This window comes from Pristiophorus japonicus, chromosome 19 (assembly GCF_044704955.1).
Source record: "Pristiophorus japonicus isolate sPriJap1 chromosome 19, sPriJap1.hap1, whole genome shotgun sequence".
In the NCBI taxonomy this organism is placed as follows: domain Eukaryota; kingdom Metazoa; phylum Chordata; class Chondrichthyes; family Pristiophoridae; genus Pristiophorus; species Pristiophorus japonicus.
The window spans coordinates 43,613,466-43,632,510 of NC_091995.1; the positions used below are offsets into that span (position 1 = coordinate 43,613,466).

The 19,045-nt window shown below is 48.9% G+C and overlaps 1 protein-coding gene across 2 annotated transcripts in view; it reads left to right on the forward strand.

The window, feature by feature from the left end:
- The first annotated feature begins 498 nt into the window (after positions 1-498).
- The window catches only part of LOC139229844 (collagen alpha-1(V) chain-like), a 255,106-nt gene continuing 236,559 nt past the window's right edge, over positions 499-19,045 (forward strand). Inside the window, exons 1-5 of one of the 2 annotated variants that reach the window (XM_070861460.1) lie at positions 499-842; positions 2,267-2,341; positions 7,597-7,683; positions 8,393-8,449; positions 10,832-10,885. In XM_070861460.1, coding sequence (XP_070717561.1) covers positions 816-842; positions 2,267-2,341; positions 7,597-7,683; positions 8,393-8,449; positions 10,832-10,885 — 300 coding nt within the window. In that variant the 5' untranslated portion in view covers positions 499-815. The remainder of the gene's footprint in view (positions 843-2,266; positions 2,342-7,596; positions 7,684-8,392; positions 8,450-10,831; positions 10,886-19,045) is intronic. The other variant, XM_070861459.1, reaches the window with a different exon arrangement.

The following is a 19,045-nucleotide window of genomic DNA, read 5'->3' on the forward strand; positions in this document are numbered from 1 at the left end:
GTGTGTGTCTGTGTGTAAGGGGTGTGTGTGTGTGTGTGTGTGTAAGGGTTGAGGGGTGTGTGTGTGTGTCTGTGTGTGTAAAGGGTGTGTGTGTGCCTGTGTGTGTAAGGGGTGTCTGTGTGTGTAAGGGGTGTGTGTGTGTGTGTGTGTGTGTCTGTGTGTGTAAGGATTGAGGGGTGTATGTAAGGGATGTGTATCTGTGTGTGGAAGGGTTGAGGGGTGTGTGTGTGTGTAAGGGGTGACAGAGTGCATTGTGTAAGGAGTGAGTGCGCAAGTACTGAGTGTCAAGGAGTGACGGGGAGTGCTGCCTTTATGGAATGACAGGGTGCAAAGTGTGCAAGGAGTGAGTGCGCAAGGAGTTACTGGGGGGAGTTTGAGTTTCTCGGAGTGATTCCTGCCAGTCTCTGTGAATTGATGCCAGGGTTGAGGAGTGGTGATCTGCCTCCCTCTGGTGGCGATGCTGTGCATTACAGCAACAGCGACCAAGAGACAGAGGTTTCGGCAAAGCAACACCGATATCGGGGCTTTCCTCGTGTGTTTGTACCGAACAACAACCCCATGTGGTACTGCGGAGCTCAAAGAGGGTAAAGGACAGGCCCATCGCTGCCCAGTGACCCCGGCTGGATAGCGAGTACATGTGCGTATTCATGTGAGCGCATGTGCAGCGAGGAGCGGAGGGCAGAAACGATGAAGAGCAGAGATCGGGACTGGCGAGGTCCGGAGGTCGGAAGCGGAGAGGACGGACGAAGCACGGAGGAGCAGAGAGGTCGGAGCCCAGAGGTGGAGCAGCTGGACAGACCAAGGGAAGGTGCAGCATGGGCCAAGAGCGAGGCTGTGAGGTGGTGAGGCTCACATTGCGGACTATGAATCCACATAGAGGGAGAGGTCCCGTGGGAAGGAGGACAGTAGGAGTATGTTTGAGTGTGTGTGTATGTATGTATTGGCTACATGTGGCGGAGCCTGGTCTCCAGCCATCTCGGATCCCTCCCTTGTCACTGGACCAAGACCTTGCTCCGTCAAGCCCGTGTGGCGGCTGGTGTGCAACGGCCGCCCCGCATTAAAAGAATTCACACACAGGCACCTTCCACCGTTTAAAATGAGCCCATCAGTCAGCTGAGTGCACATCTGTAGTGTGGAAGCAAGTCACCCTGGACCCCGAGGGACTGCCTGTGGTGATGGTGATGGTGGCGTGCGCACGTGTGTTGGCAGAGCCACGACGCTCCTGTGAGGCCGGCTGTACAAACGCTGGGCGAGAGATCCTGCGATGATGTGATGTTTAGAGATAGGGATCTTCAGGTCTTGTAAACATCAATAGTGCTGGCATTATACAGAATGCATAGAAATGGTATATGAAGATACAACGGTCACCATTTTACTAACAATGTACAATATTTGATTCACAACATACATTGATGCTATATAGCGACAGGTTTTAATTTATAGTTCACAGTAATGGCATTATATAAAATACGCTCATGTTATATATGCACTATTTGATATACATTATTTGATTTAAATATAGAGTAATGATAGGTGTTATATATAGTCTTTGATTTATTATATACAGTATTTATTTCTAGTATTAAATGTATTATATACCTTTATGGTACATATTCTGTACAGTATTTGATTTATATATGGTATTTATTGTGTACAGTATTCAAGCTATTGTATGCCTTCATGGTATATATTGTGTCCGGTATCTGGGCTATTATATACATTTATTGTATATATTGTGCGTGGTATTTGGGCTATTGTATACCGTTAAGGTAAACACTGTGCCCGGTATTTGAGCTAGTATACAGTTATGGTACATATTGTGTACAATATCTGAGTGCTTATACAGTTATGGTATACATTGTGTACAATATTTGAGCTAGTATACAGTTATGGTATACATTGTGTACAGTATGTGAGCTATTAAACAGTTATGGTATACAGTGTGTACAATATTTGAGCTGGTATACAGTTATGGTATACACTGTGTACAGTATTTGAGCTAGTATACAGTTATGGTATACAGTATGTGAGCTATTATACAGTTATGGTATACATTGTGTACAATATTTGAGCTGGTATACAGTTATGGTATACATACAGTTTGTGAGCTAGTATACAGTTATGGTATACATTGTATACAGTATGTAAGCTATATCCTGTACACACACGCCAGTCCTCTGTCTGGAGCCTGCGCGCGCTGTTGCCCTTTGACTGGTTGTGGTGCCTGTGTCGATTGGCTGATTCTGATCATGTGACCTGTTTCCAGGGTAACAATGGGCGTGCTGGCCTTCCTGGAGCTGATGGGTTGCCCGGTCCCCCTGGTACATCGCTCATGCTGCCGGTGAGTAACGGAGAAGGGGGTGGGGGGGAAGGGGGTTGAGGAGGGGGTGGGATGTTATGAACTTTCACCCCCCCCCCAACATCAGGATCCTGAGCAGACTCCCAGTGACACCCTGGGACTGGGAGAGCGCGCCCCCTTTAATGCCCGCGGTAACACTCGTCACCATAAGAACATAGGAGTCGGGGTCGGCCATTTTGCCCCTCGAACTTCTACCTCACCTCCACTTTCCCGCCCAATCTCCATATCCCTCGATTCCCTTAATATCCAAAAATCTACCGATCTCAGCCTTGAATATATTGAGGGACTCAGTATCCACAGCTCTCTGGGGCAGAGAATTCTAAAGATTCACCAACCTCTGAGTGAAGAAATTCCTCCTCATCTCTGTCCTAAATGGCCGACCCCTTATCCTGAGGCTGTGCCCCCTGGTTCTAGACACTCCAGCCAGAGGGAAACAACCTCAGCATCTACCCTGTCAATCTCCCTCAGAATCTTGTATGTTTCAATGAGATCACCTCTCATTCTCCTCAACTCCAGAGAGTATAGGCCCATTTTACACAATCTCTCATCATAGGACAACCCTCTCATGCCACCTGTACCACCTGTACCTGCGGGCACCAGGGTACCAACCAGAGCAGGTTGTCATAGAATGGCACGGCGCAGAAGGAGGCCATTCGGCCCATCATGCCTCTGCTGGCTCTTTGGTAGAGCGATCCGATTAGCCACTCACCCCCCCTGCTCTTTCCCCGTAGCCCTGAAAATGGTTTCCCTTCAAGTATTTATCCAGTCCTCTTTTCAAAGTTACTATTGTGTTAGCTGTGGCTCAGTGGGCAGCACTCTTGCCTCTGAGTCAGGAGGTTGTGGGTTCAAGTCCCACCCTTGGCACTTAAGCACATTATCCAAGCTGACATTCCCAGTGCAGTGCTGAGGGAGTGCTGCACTGTCGGAGGTGCCATCTTCAAACCGAGGCCAAGTGTGCCCTCTCAAGTGAATGTAAAAGATCCCTCGGCACTATTTTGAAGAAGAGCAGGGGAGCTATCCCTGGGGCCAATATTTATCCCTCAATCAACATAATAATAAAACAGATTATCTGGGTCATTATCAGATTATCTGGGTCATTATCACATTGCTGTTTGTGGGAGCTTGCTGTGCGCAACTTGGCTGCCGTGTTTCCCACATTACAACAATGACTGCACTCCAAAAGTACTTCATTGGCTGTAAAGCATTTTAAGATGTCCAGTGGTCGTGAAAGGCGCTATATAAATGCAAGTCTTTCGTTCTTTATATTGAATCTGCTCCCACCGCCCTTTCAGGCAATACGTTCCAGATCACAACTCGCTGCATAAAAATAAATCTCCCTATCGTCCCCCCTCTAGATTTTGTTTCCAATCGGTGTCCTCTGATATCCTGGCAGAGGAAACAGTTTCTCCCCAGTTACTCGATCAAAATCCCTTCTCATTTTAAACACCTCGATGAAACCTCCCTTGAACATGCTCTGCTGTAAGGACACCCCCATACCCAGGGAGTGGGCTCCCAATGTCACGCCGCCTGCCCTGGGCTCAAACCTGCAACTTCCTCGATGCTCATGTGATCACATCGCGTCTCTGGTCTACTTTAACACAGGAGTGTATGGACACACACTCCACCAGGCCCATCCCCATCGAGAGAAAGGTCCCATCCGCTCGTCTCTCACTCCCCAGTTGTTTCCTGGGCCAGCTCCCTTTCCAGCTGGCCCTTGGATATGCCGACATTGTTGCTCCTTCAAGCCAGTCCATTATTCACCGCACGCTTTAAATGGATGGGTGCCTTCGGTGTTTTTCTGGCGTTTCCTTCTCCAGCGATCTGACAAAATTCATCGCTGGGCGTTTTTTGAGTGTTTGAGAAATTACAGGAAGCCATTTTGTGCCCCTAGCAATTATAAGAGAAACTGATTGAAAGCTCCCTGGTAGACAGACAAAAGATCACAAACAGAGTCTCCAGTATACCGGAGGTGTGATGTATGCATCTGTGAGAGTGCTCACAGGTTTGTAGAGCTAAGAGCATAGAACATAAGAATTAGGAGCAGGAGTCGGCCATTCGGCCCCTCGAGCCTGCTCCGCCATTCAATAAGATCCTGGCTGATCATTGACCTCAACTCCACTTTCCCGCCCGATCCCTATATCCCTTGATCCCCTTAATATCCAACAATCTATCGATCTGTCTTGAATATACTCAAAGACTGAGCCTCCCCAGCACTCTGGGGTAGAGAATTCCAGAGAGAGTGTCACTTGCTGTCACATTGTGAGTGGCTTAGCCAGTCACGTGTTGTTCACAAGACTCAATAAAACCCCAATCAGTTGGATCTGGGTCATCCACGATGAGGTATGCAGTTGTGAGCCTGGTGGATGAACTGATAATGTGTAGATGTGATTAATAAACCGACTCGTTCTCAAAAGCAATGTGTTGCTATGAATTCTTAAGCAAAGAACCCATGAAGCAAATCCTGTTCCGCAGTCTCGGGTATACAGGCAGGGCCCGAACACTCGCTGAGGAAAGCTCTGATACATTAAGGCTCACTGCACATGCCGGAACTTCTGGAATATGGCCCGGAGGGTGAGGCTCTCTGTGAGGTGTTAAGTCTGAGCGTTGGCCCAGCAGCCCAGCCGTGTAGTTGTCATATGATACAACGATATCGCGGTTTTATTACTGGACGGAAGCCTGGACTAATGATCCGGAGACGTAAGTTCAAATCCCCCCATGGCAGCTGGGGAATTTAAATTCAGTTCATTAAATAAATCGGGAATAAAAAGGTGTCAGTAATGGTGACCATGGAACTATCGGATTGTCGGAAGACCCAACTGGTTCACGAATGTCCTTCAGGGAAGGAAATCTGCCTCCTGACCCGGTCTGGCCTATATATGAATCCAGACACACAGCAATGTGGCTGATTCTTACCTGCCCCTCTGAAATGGCCAAGCAAGCCCATTCAGTTGTACCAGACCGCTACGATAAAGTCAGCACTGTGGGAGTACCGTCACCACACAGACTGCAGCGGTTCAAGACGGCGACTCACCACCACCTTCTCAAGGGGCAATTAGGGATGGGCAATAAATGCTGGTCTTGCGAGCGACACCCACAGCCCGTAAAATGAATAAATTTGAAATAAAAGACAGTGAGCCCTTGCTGGGAGTATCGTGGGCAGTGAGACAGGAGGGAATGACTGACCATCGCTCTCTGTACAGGAGGTGGAATGAATGACCATCGCCCTCTCTGTACAGGAGGTGGAATGACTCACCATCGCCCTCTCTGTACAGGAGGTGGAATGACTCACTATCGCCCTCTCTGTACAGGAGGTGGAATGACTCACTATCGCTCTCTCTGTACAGGAGGTGGAATGAATGACCATCGCCCTCTCTGTACAGGAGGTGGAATGACTCACCATCGACCCCTCTGTACAGGAGGTGGAATGACTCACCATCGCTCTCTGTACAGGAGGTGGAATGAATGACCATCGCCCTCTATGTGCAGGAGGTAGAATGACTCACCATCGCCCCCCTCTGTACAGGAGGTGGAATGACTCACCATCGCCCTCTCTGTACAGGAGGTGGAATGACTCACCATCGCCCCCCTCTGTACAGGAGGTGGAATGACTCACCATCGCCCTCTCTGTACAGGAGGTGGAATGACTCACCATCGCCCTCTCTGTACAGGAGGTGGAATGACTCACCGTCGCCCTCTCTGTACAGGAGGTGGAATGACACTCACCATCGCCCTCTCTGTACAGGAGGTGGAATGACTCACTATCGCCCTCTCTGTACAGGAGGTGGAATGACTGACCATCGCTCTCTCTGTACAGGAGGTGGAATGACTCACCATCGATCGCTCTCTCTGTACAGGAGGTGGAATGACTGACCATCGCGCTCTCTGTACAGGAGGTGGAATGACTCACCATCGCCCTCTCTGTACAGGAGGTGGAATGACTCACCATCGATCGCTCTCTCTGTACAGGAGGTGGAATGACTCACCATCGCCCTCTCTGTACAGGAGGTGGAATGACTGACCATTGCCCTCTCTGTACAGGAGGTGGAATGACTGACCATTGCCCTCTCTGTACAGGAGGTGGAATGACTGACGATCGCCCTCTCTGTGCAGGAGGTGGAATGACTGACCATCGCCCTCTCTGTGCAGAAGGTGGAATGACTCACCATCGCCCCCTCTGTGCATGAGGTGGAATGACTCACCATCGCCCCCTCTGTACAGGAGGTGGAATGACTGACCATCGCTCTCTCTGTACAGGAGGTAGAATGACTCACCATCGCCCTCTCTGTATAGGAGGTGGAATGACTCATCATCGCCCCCTCTGTACAGGAGGTGGAATGACTGACCATCGCCCCCTCTGTACAGGAGGTGGAATGACTGACCATCACCCCCTCTGTACAGGAGGTGGAATGACTCACCATCGCTCTCTCTGTACAGGAGGTGGAATGACTCACCATCGCTCTCTCTGTACAGGAGGTGGAATGACTGACCATCGCCCTCTCTGTACAGGAGGTGGAATGACTGACCATCGCTCTCTGTACAGGAGGTGGAATGACTCACTATCGCCCTCTCTGTACAGGAGGTGGAATGGCTCACCATCGCCCTCTCTGTACAGGAGGTGGAATGACTCACCATCGCCCTCTCTGTACAGGAGGTGGAATGACTCACCATCGCCCTCTCTGTACAGGAGGTGGAATGACTGACCATCGCCATCTCTGTACAGGAGGTGGAATGACTCACTATCGCCCTCTTTGTACAGGAGGTGGAATGACTGACCATCGCCCTCTCTGTACAGGAGGTGGAATGACTCACCATCGCTCTCTCTGTACAGGAGGTGGAATGACTGACCATCGCCATCTCTGTACAGGAGGTGGAATGACTCACCATCACCCCTCTGTACAGCAGGTGGAATGACTGACCATCGCCCTCTCTGTACAGGAGGTGGAATGACTCACTATCGCCCTCTCTGTACAGGAGGTGGAATGACTGACCATCGCCCTCTCTGTACAGGAGGTGGAATGACTGACCATCGCCCCCTCTGTACAGGAGGTGGAATGACTGACCATCGCCCTCTCTGTACAGGAGGTGGAATGACTCACCATCGCCCCCCTCTGTACAGGAGGTGGAATGACTGACCATCGCCCTCTCTGTACAGGAGGTGGAATGACTCACCATCGCCCTCTCTGTTCAACGTTGACTTTTTTCTAACCACCTGCCTTGTGTGTTTTTTCTGTTCTCAGTTCCGATTTGGTGCAAGTGGAGGCGATAAGGGGCCTGTTGTGTCTGCGCAAGAGGCCCAAGCCCAGGCCATTCTACAACAAGCCCGGGTAAGCCTGGTCCGGAGACGTGAGTTCAAAGCCCACCACTGGGGGCAGCTGAGGAATTTAAATTCCGTTAATGAAATAAACCTGGAATTCAAAAGCTGTCGTCAGTAATGGTGACCATGAAACTACTGGATTCTCGTAAAAACTCACCTGGTTCACTGATGTCCTGTAGGGAAGGACACCTGCCCTCCTTTCCCGGTCTGGCCGATATGTGACTCCAGTCCCTCAGCCTCCAAGGTTATCTGGGTTAGATCCAGGTGTGACGGCAGCACACTTTGCTCTGCCTTGGGTCAGCCTCTGTCGCAGGGGTCGACTTTGAGGAGATGAAGGGTGGATGGGAGTTGGAAATTAGAGACAGCCAGTCACAGGCCGCACTCTGGGACAGGATATGGAACGACAGGGTGTGTGTGGGGGTGGGGGTGGGTCTCGGATGATAAATGTCACCCATTGACTTCTACCTTGAAAACGGGATAGTCTGATTGGCTTGCTGCTGCTAAGCAACCACCGCCCTGTGTTTGGGGAGGGGGGAGGGGAAAGGGCAAAGGGCACAGAGCTCCGCCGTTTCCATGGACACTCAGCAGAGGGCAGCTCCATGAGCTGAGCCCTGTGTTCGGGCCTACACCTCAGGCTGTGCGGATCCTTCCCTGGGAGTAGTTGCTCTGAACCTTACTGTGATTTGCTGACCCCCAGCTGACCTCTCTCTCTCTTCCAGTTGGCGTTACGAGGAGCCTCAGGCCCTATGGGTTTCACAGGAAGACCAGGACCCTTGGTAAGCAACCCCTTCTCTACTTCTTGCCTTTCCATTGGTTTCCAGGTCGGCATGTCATCATGGGGCAATGAGGGATTGCGGGATTGGGAGAAGGCATCATACAATCATTACCTGAAGCAGGACATAAAGGGCTCCAGAAATACTGAATAATTATAGCACAACTTAGATCACCATCCCAACCATTCCGCCTTGGCTCAGTCAGGATCTCCCTCACCTCTGAGTCAGAAGATCGTGGGGTCAAGTTCCCACTCAGGACTTGAGCCCATAATCCAGCCTGGTACTCCCAGTGCAGTACTGAGGAAGTGCTGCACTGTCGAAGGGGCAGTACTGAGGGAGTGCTGCACTGTCGGAGGGGCAGTACTGAGGGAGTGCTGCACTGTCGGAGGGGCAGTACTGAGGGAGTGCTGCACTGTCGGAGGGGCAGTACTGAGGGAGTGCTGCACTGTCGGAGGGGCAGTACTGAGGGAGTGCTGCACGTCCGAGGGGCAGTACTGAGGGAGTGCTGCACTGTTGGAGGGGCAGTACTGAGGGAGTGCTGCACTGTTGAAGGGGCAGTACTGAGGGAGCGCTGCACTGTCGGAGGGGCAGTACTGAGGGAGTGCTGCACTGTTGAAGGGGCAATACTGAGGGAGCGCTGCACTGTCGGAGGGGCAGTACTGAGGGAGTGCTGCACTGTTGAAGGGGCAGTACTGAGGGAGTGCTGCACGGTCAGAGGGGCAGTACTGAGGGAGCGCTGCACTGTCGGAGGGGCAGTACTGAGGGAGCGCTGCACTGTCAGAGGGTCAGTACTGAGGGAGTGCTACACTGTCCGAGCCCTGTGACTACAGCCTTGAGCCCACAATCTTGGCCTCCAGGGGCGATTAATTTCCGGGTTGTGGGGTGTTGTCCTTTCAAGGTGGCACAGTACCAACGATCCCCTCCCTTCAAGAGCAATTGTTCTCCGCAGTTTTGACCGCTTGGTCAAGTGCTGCCTCAACACGCAAGTAGATAGATTCGGTCACCATCTGGACCGTCATGTCGCCACACCAACTGCATGATGGGAAAGCTGGCGTGTGTTTGGGGCCGGAATCTTCCAGGGCTCACCCGATGTCTGTGCTGACCGGGGCAAAGGGCCCACCATTGCCATTCCAAGCCAGGGCTCAGCTGTATCCCTGCGGGGGTGGTGGTGGGGAGGGGGGGGTGCACCCCTTCCACACTCCCCCAGAGCACAGCCCCTCTGCAGTAGTGCCGCAGGGATCGGGGTGGGTCAGTATTGGGGAGGGGGAGCTGAGTCAAACCCATGTCAAACTCCATTCCTCCACCATTGGGCTATTTGACCATGAGTGGCAACGCAGCAGAGCCCAAACTGATCCCTCCCTGCGGTCCCCACTTTCTAGTGACTTTCTAGCAAGTCGGAGCAGGGATACTAGTCAATAAGAGCATAAGAATTAGGAGCAGGAGTCGGCCATTCGGCCTCTCGAGCCTGCTCCGCCAATCAATCAGATCATGGCTGATCTTCTACCTCAACTCCACTTTCCTGCACTGTCCCCATAGCTCTTGGTTTCCTTAGAGCCCCAAAATCCATCTATCTCAGCCGTGAATATATTCAGAGACTCAGCGTCCATGGCCCTCTGGGGCAGAGAATTCCAAAAATTCACCACCCTCTGAGTGAAGAAATTCCTCCTCATCTCTGTCCTAAATGGCTGACTCCTTATCCTGAGACTGTGACCCCGAGTTCTAGACACTCCAGCCAGAGGGAAACATCCTCTCAGCATCTACCCTCAGTATCTTGTATGTTTCAATGAGATCACCACTCCAGAGATTACGGGCCCAATCTACTAAATCTCTCCTCATAGGACAATCCCCCCATCCCAGGAAACAGTCTGGTGAACCTTCGTTGAACGCCTTCGCAGACAAGTATATCCTCCCTTAGGTAAGGAGACCAAAACTGTGCACAGTGCTCCAGGTGTGGTCTCATCAAGTCCCTGTACAGTTGTAGCAAGACTTCCTGACACTTGTATCCAATCCCCCCAGCAAAAAGGCCAACATGCCACTTGCCTTCCGAATTGCTTGCTGGAGTGTCCACTATCCTGGCTGAGATGAGCTAACTTAAAACAGCCCTCCTGGCCTATGGGTTTCAGTTCCATGTTAAACAGTGTACGGTGCAACTAGGCTATTGGGTGGGCTGAGCAGATGAAGCACAGACTGTTGAGGTAGTGCCTGGGCATGCAGGGCCGGCACTCCCCCTCTCCGAATACCAGAGGACCTGAGTATGTGAGGGCACGTGTACGGGACAGTCGAGGCGGGGCCGTCTGTTAATGCCCAATTTCTCCCCATCCTGTTGATGCATTTCCCAATATGTTCCCACTCATATTCATAACCCCTTTTGCTCTTGGTTTCCAGGGAAGTCCCGGTGGAAATGGACTGAAGGGGGACCGAGGGGACATGGGTCCGCAGGTAGGCACCCCCTTCCCTCAAAGAATGTGTGTAACATGTGATACATGGGGTGTAATGTGGGATACACAGGGTGTAAGCTGGAATACATAGTGTGTAATGTGGGACATACGGTGTGTAATGTGGGACACACGGTGTAATGTGGGATAGACGGGGTGTAATGTGGAATACACGGGGTGTAATGTGGGGTATACAGTGCGTAGTGTGGGATACACGAGGTGTAATGTGGGATACACGGTGTGTAATGTGGGATACATGGGGTGTAATGTGAGATACACAGGACGTAATGTGGGATACACAGTGTAATCTGGGATACGCGGTGTGTAAATTGGGATACACGGCGTGTAATGTGAGACACACAGTGCGAAATGTGGGATACTCGGTGTGTAATGTGGGATACACGGTGTATAATGTGATATACATGGGGTGTGTTATGTGAGATACACGGCGTGTAATGTGGGATACATGGTGTGTAACGTGGGATACACGGTGTAATGTGAGATACACGGTGTAATGTGGGATACACGGTGTTTAATGTGGGATACAGGGTGTGTAATGTGGGATACACAATGTAATGTGGGATACACGGTATAATCTGGGATACACGTTGCAATGTGGGATACACGGGGGGGTAATGTGGGATACACGGTGTGTAATGTGGTATACACGGTGTGTAATGTGGGATATGTGGTGTGTAATGTGGGATACACGGTGTGTAATGTGGGATACACGGTGTGTAATGTGGGTTACATGGTGTGTAATGTGGGTTACATGGTGTGTAATGTGGGATACACGGTGTAATGTGGGATACACAGTGTAATGTGGGATACACATTGTGTAATGTGAGATACGATGTGTGTAATGTTGGATACACAGGGTGTAACGTGGGATACACAGGGTGTAATGTGGGATAAACGGTGTGCAATGTGAGATACACAGGGTGTAATGTAGGATACACGGGGTGTAATGTAGGATGTGTAATGTGAGATACACGGAGTGTATTGTGGGATACACAGTGTTTAATGTGGGATAAAGGGTGTGTAATGTGGGATACATGGTGCATAATGTGGTATACATGGGGTATGTTATGTGAGATACACGGCGTGTAATGTGGGATACATGGTGTGTAACGTGGGATACACAGGGTTTAATGTGGGATACACGGTGTGTAATGTGAGATACACGGTGTTTAATGTGGGATACAGGGTGTGTAATGTGGGATACACGAAGAGTAATGTGGGATGTACGGTGTGTAATGTAGGATGTACGGTGTGTAATGTGGGATACAGGGTGTGTAATGTGGGATACATGGTGTAATGTGGGATACACGGGGTGTAATGTGAGATACACGGGGTGTAATGTGGGATACGCGGTGTGTAATGTGGGATACACGGTGTGTAATGTGAGATACACGGAGTGTAATGTGGGATACACGGTGTAATGTGGGATACACGGTGTAATGTGGGATACACGGTGTGTAATGTGAGATACACGGTGTGTAATGTGGTATACACTTTGTGTAATGTGGGATACGCGGTGTGTAATGTGGGATACGCGGTGTGTAATGTGGGATACACTTTGTGTAATGTGGGATACGCGGTGTGTAATGTGGGATACGCGGTGTGTAATGTGGGATACACAGGGTGTAATGTGGGATAAACGGTGTGTAATGTGGGATACGACGTGTGTAATGTAGGATACACGGGGTGTAACGTGGGATACACGGTGTCATGTGGGATAAACGGTGTGTAATGTGGTATACACGTTGTGTAATGTGCGATATGTGGTGTGTAATGTGGGTTACACAGTGTGTAATGTGAGATACATGGAGTGTAATGTGGGATACACGGTGTTTAATGTGGGATACACGGTGTGTAATGTGGGATATAAGGGGTGTAATGTGGGATACAAGGGGTGTAACGGGGGATAAACAGGGTGTATTATGGGATACATAGGGTGTAATGTAGGATAACTGGTGTGTAATGTGGTATACACGGTGTAATGTGGGATACACGGTGTGTAATATGGGATACACAGTGGGAATGTGGGATACGCGGTGCAATGTTGGGATACACAGGGTGTAATGTGGGATACACGGCGTAATGTGGGATACACGGTGTGTAATGTGAGATACACAGAGTGTAATGTGGGATACACAGAGTGTAATGTGGGATACACGTTGCAATGTGGGATACACGGTGTGTAATGTGAGATACACAGAGTGTAATGTGGTATACTCGGTGTGTAATGTGGGATACACGGTGTAATGTGGAATAAACGGTGTTAAGTGGAATAGACGATGTGTAATGTGGGATACAGGGTGTGTAATGTGGGATGCACGGTGTAATATGGGATACACGGTGTAATGTGGGATACACGTTGCAATGTGGGATACACGGGGTGTAATATGGGATTCACGGGGTGTAATGTGGTATACGCGGTGTGTAATGTGGTATACACGGTGTGTAATGTGGGATACGCGGTGTGTAATGTGGGATACACGGTGTTAAGTGGGATAGACGATGTGTAATGTGGGATACAGGGTGTGTAATGTGGGGTGCATGGTGTAATGTGGGATGCACGGTGTAATGTGGGATACACGGTGTAATGTGGGATACACGGTGTGTAATGTGGGATACATGGGGTGTGTTATGTGAGATACACGGGGCTTAAAGTGGGATATACGGTGTTTATTGTGGGATACAGGATGTGTAATGTGGGATACAAGGGGTGTAACGTGGGATACACGGTGTATAATGTGGTATACATGGGGTGTGTTATGTGAGATACACGGGGCTTAAAGTGGGATATACGGTGTTTATTGTGGGATACAGGATGTGTAATGTGGGATACAAGGGGTGTAATGTGGGATACACGGTGTAATGTGGGATACACGTTGCAATGTGGGATACACGGGGTGTAATGTGGGATACACGGGGTGTAATGTGGTATACGCGGTGTGTAATGTGGTATACACGGTGTGTAATGTGGGATACGCGGTGTGTAATGTAGGATACACGGTGTTAAGTGGGATAGACGATGTGTAATGTGGGATACAGGGTGTGTAATGTGGGATGCACGGTGTAATGTGGGATACATGGTGTGTAATGTGGGATACACAGTGTAATGTGGGATACATGGTGTGTAATGTGGGATATACAGGGTGTAACGTAGGATACACAGGGTGTAATGTGGGATACACAGGGTATAATGTGGGATAAACGGTGTGAAATTTGGGATACTCGGTGAGTAATGTGGGCTACACGATGTGTAATGTGGGATACATGGTGCATTGTGGGATAAACAGTGGGAATGTGGGATACACGGTGTAATGTGGGATACACGGTGCGTAATGTAGGATACACGGTGTAATGTGGGATACACGGTGTAATGTGGGATAGACGATGTGTAATGTGGGATACAGGGTGTGTAATATGGGATGCACGGTGCGTAAAGTGAGATACACGGAGTGTAACGTGGGATACACGGTGTAATGTTGGATATTCGGTGAGTAATGTGGGATACACGGTGTGTAATGTGGGATACACGGTGTAATGTGGGATAGACGATGTGTAATGTGGGATACAGGATGTGTAATATGGGATGCACGGTGCGTAAAGTGAGATACACGGAGTGTAACGTGGGATACACGGTGTAATGTTGGATATTCGGTGAGTAATGTGGGATACACGGTGTGTAATGTGGGATACACGGTGTAATGTGGGATACACGGTGTGTAATGTGGGATACACGGTGTGTAACATGGGATACACTGCGTTTAATGTGGGATACACAGCGTTTAATGTGGGATACACGGCGTTTAATGTGGGATACACGGTGTTTATTGTGGGATACAGGATGTGTAATGTGGGATACACGGTGTAATGTGGGATACAGGGTGTGTAATGTGGGATACACGGTGTAATGTGGGATACACGTTGCAATGTGTGATACAAGGGGTGTAATGTGAGATACGCGGGGTGTAATGTGGTATACGCGGTGTGTGATGTGGGCTATGCGGTGTGTAATGTGGGATACACGGTGTAATGTGGGATACATGGTGTGTAATGTGGGATACAAGTTGTGTAATGTGGTATACAAGTTGTGTAATGTAGGATACACGGGGTGTAACGTAGGATACACAGGGTGTAATGTGGGATACACAGGGTGTAATGTGGGATAAACGGTGTGAAATTTGGGATACTCGGTGAGTAATGTGGGCTACACAATGTGTAATGTGGGATACACGGTGTAATGTGGGATAAACAGTGGGAATGTGGGATACACGGTATAATGTGGGATACACGGTGCGTAATGTGGGATACTCGGTGTGTAATGTGGGATACACGGCGTGTAACGTTGGATACATGATGTGTAACGTGGGATACACGGGGTTTAATGTGGGATAGATGGAGTAATGTGGGATAGGCGGTGTGAAATTTGGGATACACGTTGTGTAATGTTGGATACTCGGTGAGTAATGTGGGATACACAGTGTGTAATGTGGGATACACGGTGTAATGTGGGATAAACAGTGGGAATGTGGGATACAGGATGTGTAATGTGGGATACACGGTGCGTAATGTGGGATACTCGGTGCGTAATGTGGGATACACGGTGCATAATGTGGGATACATGGTGTATAATGTGGTATACATTGGGTGTGTTATGTGAGATACACGGCGTGTAATGTGGTATACATGGTGTGTAACGTCGGATACACGGGGTTTAATGTGGGATACACGTGGTGTGTAATGTGGGATACACGGTGTGTAATGTGTTATACACGGTGTGTAATGTGGGATACAGGATGTGTAATGTGGAATACACGGTGTAATGTGAGATACACGGGGTGTAATGTGGTCTACACGCTGTGTAATGTGGGATATGCGGTGTATAATGTGGGATACACGGTGTAATGTGGGATACATGGTGTGTAATGTGGAATACACGTTGTGTAATGTGCGATACACGATGTGTAATGTAGGATACACGGGGTGTAATGTGGGATACACGGTGTGTAACGTGGGATACACAGGGTGTAATGTGGGATAAACGGTGTGTAATGTGGTATACCCGGTGTCATGTGGGATACACGGTGTGTAATGTGGGATACACGGTGTCATGTGGGATAAACGGTGTGTAATGTGGGATTCTCGGTATGAAATTTGGGATGCTCGGTGTGAAATTTGGGATACACGGTGTGTAATGTGGGATACTCGGTGAGTAATGTGGGATAAACGGTATGTAATGTGGTATACACGGAGTGTAATGTGGGATACACGGTGTTTAATGTGGAATACAGCGTGTGTACTGTGGGATACACGGTGTAATGTGGGATACACGGTATAATTTGGGTACACGGAGTGTAATGTGGGATACAGGTGTGTAATGTGAGATACACGGAGTGTAATGTGGGATACACGGTGTTTAATGTGGGATACACGGTGTAATGTGGGATACATGGTGTAATGTGGAATACACGTTGCAATGTGGGATACACGGGGTGTAATGTGGGATACACGGTGTGTAATGTGGGATATGCGGGGTGTAATGTGGGACACACGGCTGTAATGTGGGATACTCAGTGTGTAATGTAGGATACACAGGGTGTAATGTGGGATACACAGGGTGTAATGTGGGATACAGAGTGTGTAATGTGGGATACATGTTGTAATGTGGGATACACGGCGTAATGTGGGATAGATTTGCAATGTGGGATACACGGGGTGTAATGTGAGATACACGGTGTGTAATGTGGGATACACGGTGTAATGTGGGATACATGGTGTGTAATGTAGGATACACGTTATATAATGTGGGATACACGGTGTGTAATGTTGGATACGCGGGGTGTAACATGGGATACACAGGTGTAACGTGGGATATACAGAGTGTAATGTGGGATAAACGGTGTGTAATGTGGTATACAGGGTGTCATGTGGGATACACGATGTGTAATGTGGGATACTCGGTGTGAAATTTGGGATACTCGTGTGAAATTTGGTATACACGGTGTGTAATGTTGGATACTCGGTGAGTAATGTGGGATACACGGTGTGTAATGTGCGATACACGGTGTAATGTGGGATAAACAGTGGGAATGTGGGAGACACGGTGTAATGTGGGATACACGGTGTGTAATGTGGGATACACGGTGTAATGTGGGATAAACGGTGTGTAATGTGGTATACACGGTGTGTAATGTGGGATATGTGGTGTGTAATGTGGGATACACGGTGTGTAATGTGGGATACACGGTGTGTAATGTGGGTTACATGGTGTGTAATGTGGGTTACATGGTGTGTAATGTGGGATACACGGTGTAATGTGGGATACACAGTGTAATGTGGGATACACATTGTGTAATGTGAGATACGATGTGTGTAATGTTGGATACACAGGGTGTAACGTGGGATACACAGGGTGTAATGTGGGATAAACGGTGTGCAATGTGAGATACACAGGGTGTAATGTAGGATACACGGGGTGTAATGTAGGATGTGTAATGTGAGATACACGGAGTGTATTGTGGGATACACAGTGTTTAATGTGGGATAAAGGGTGTGTAATGTGGGATACATGGTGCATAATGTGGTATACATGGGGTATGTTATGTGAGATACACGGCGTGTAATGTGGGATACATGGTGTGTAACGTGGGATACACAGGGTTTAATGTGGGATACACGGTGTGTAATGTGAGATACACGGTGTTTAATGTGGGATACAGGGTGTGTAATGTGGGATACACGAAGAGTAATGTGGGATGTACGGTGTGTAATGTAGGATGTACGGTGTGTAATGTGGGATACAGGGTGTGTAATGTGGGATACATGGTGTAATGTGGGATACACGGGGTGTAATGTGAGATACACGGGGTGTAATGTGGGATACGCGGTGTGTAATGTGGGATACACGGTGTGTAATGTGAGATACACGGAGTGTAATGTGGGATACACGGTGTAATGTGGGATACACGGTGTAATGTGGGATACACGGTGTGTAATGTGAGATACACGGTGTGTAATGTGGTATACACTTTGTGTAATGTGGGATACGCGGTGTGTAATGTGGGATACGCGGTGTGTAATGTGGGATACACTTTGTGTAATGTGGGATACGCGGTGTGTAATGTGGGATACGCGGTGTGTAATGTGGGATACACAGGGTGTAATGTGGGATAAACGGTGTGTAATGTGGGATACGACGTGTGTAATGTAGGATACACGGGGTGTAACGTGGGATACACGGTGTCATGTGGGATAAACGGTGTGTAATGTGGTATACACGTTGTGTAATGTGCGATATGTGGTGTGTAATGTGGGTTACACAGTGTGTAATGTGAGATACATGGAGTGTAATGTGGGATACACGGTGTTTAATGTGGGATACACGGTGTGTAATGTGGGATATAAGGGGTGTAATGTGGGATACAAGGGGTGTAACGGGGGATAAACAGGGTGTATTATGGGATACATAGGGTGTAATGTAGGATAACTGGTGTGTAATGTGGTATACACGGTGTAATGTGGGATACACGGTGTGTAATATGGGATACACAGTGGGAATGTGGGATACGCGGTGCAATGTTGGGATACACAGGGTGTAATGTGGGATACACGGCGTAATGTGGGATACACGGTGTGTAATGTGAGATACACAGAGTGTAATGTGGGATACACAGAGTGTAATGTGGGATACACGTTGCAATGTGGGATACACGGTGTGTAATGTGAGATACACAGAGTGTAATGTGGTATACTCGGTGTGTAATGTGGGATACACGGTGTAATGTGGAATAAACGGTGTTAAGTGGAATAGACGATGTGTAATGTGGGATACAGGGTGTGTAATGTGGGATGCACGGTGTAATATGGGATACACGGTGTAATGTGGGATACACGTTGCAATGTGGGATACACGGGGTGTAATATGGGATTCACGGGGTGTAATGTGGTATACGCGGTGTGTAATGTGGTATACACGGTGTGTAATGTGGGATACGCGGTGTGTAATGTGGGATACACGGTGTTAAGTGGGATAGACGATGTGTAATGTGGGATACAGGGTGTGTAATGTGGGGTGCATGGTGTAATGTGGGATGCACGGTGTAATGTGGGATACACGGTGTAATGTGGGATACACGGTGTGTAATGTGGG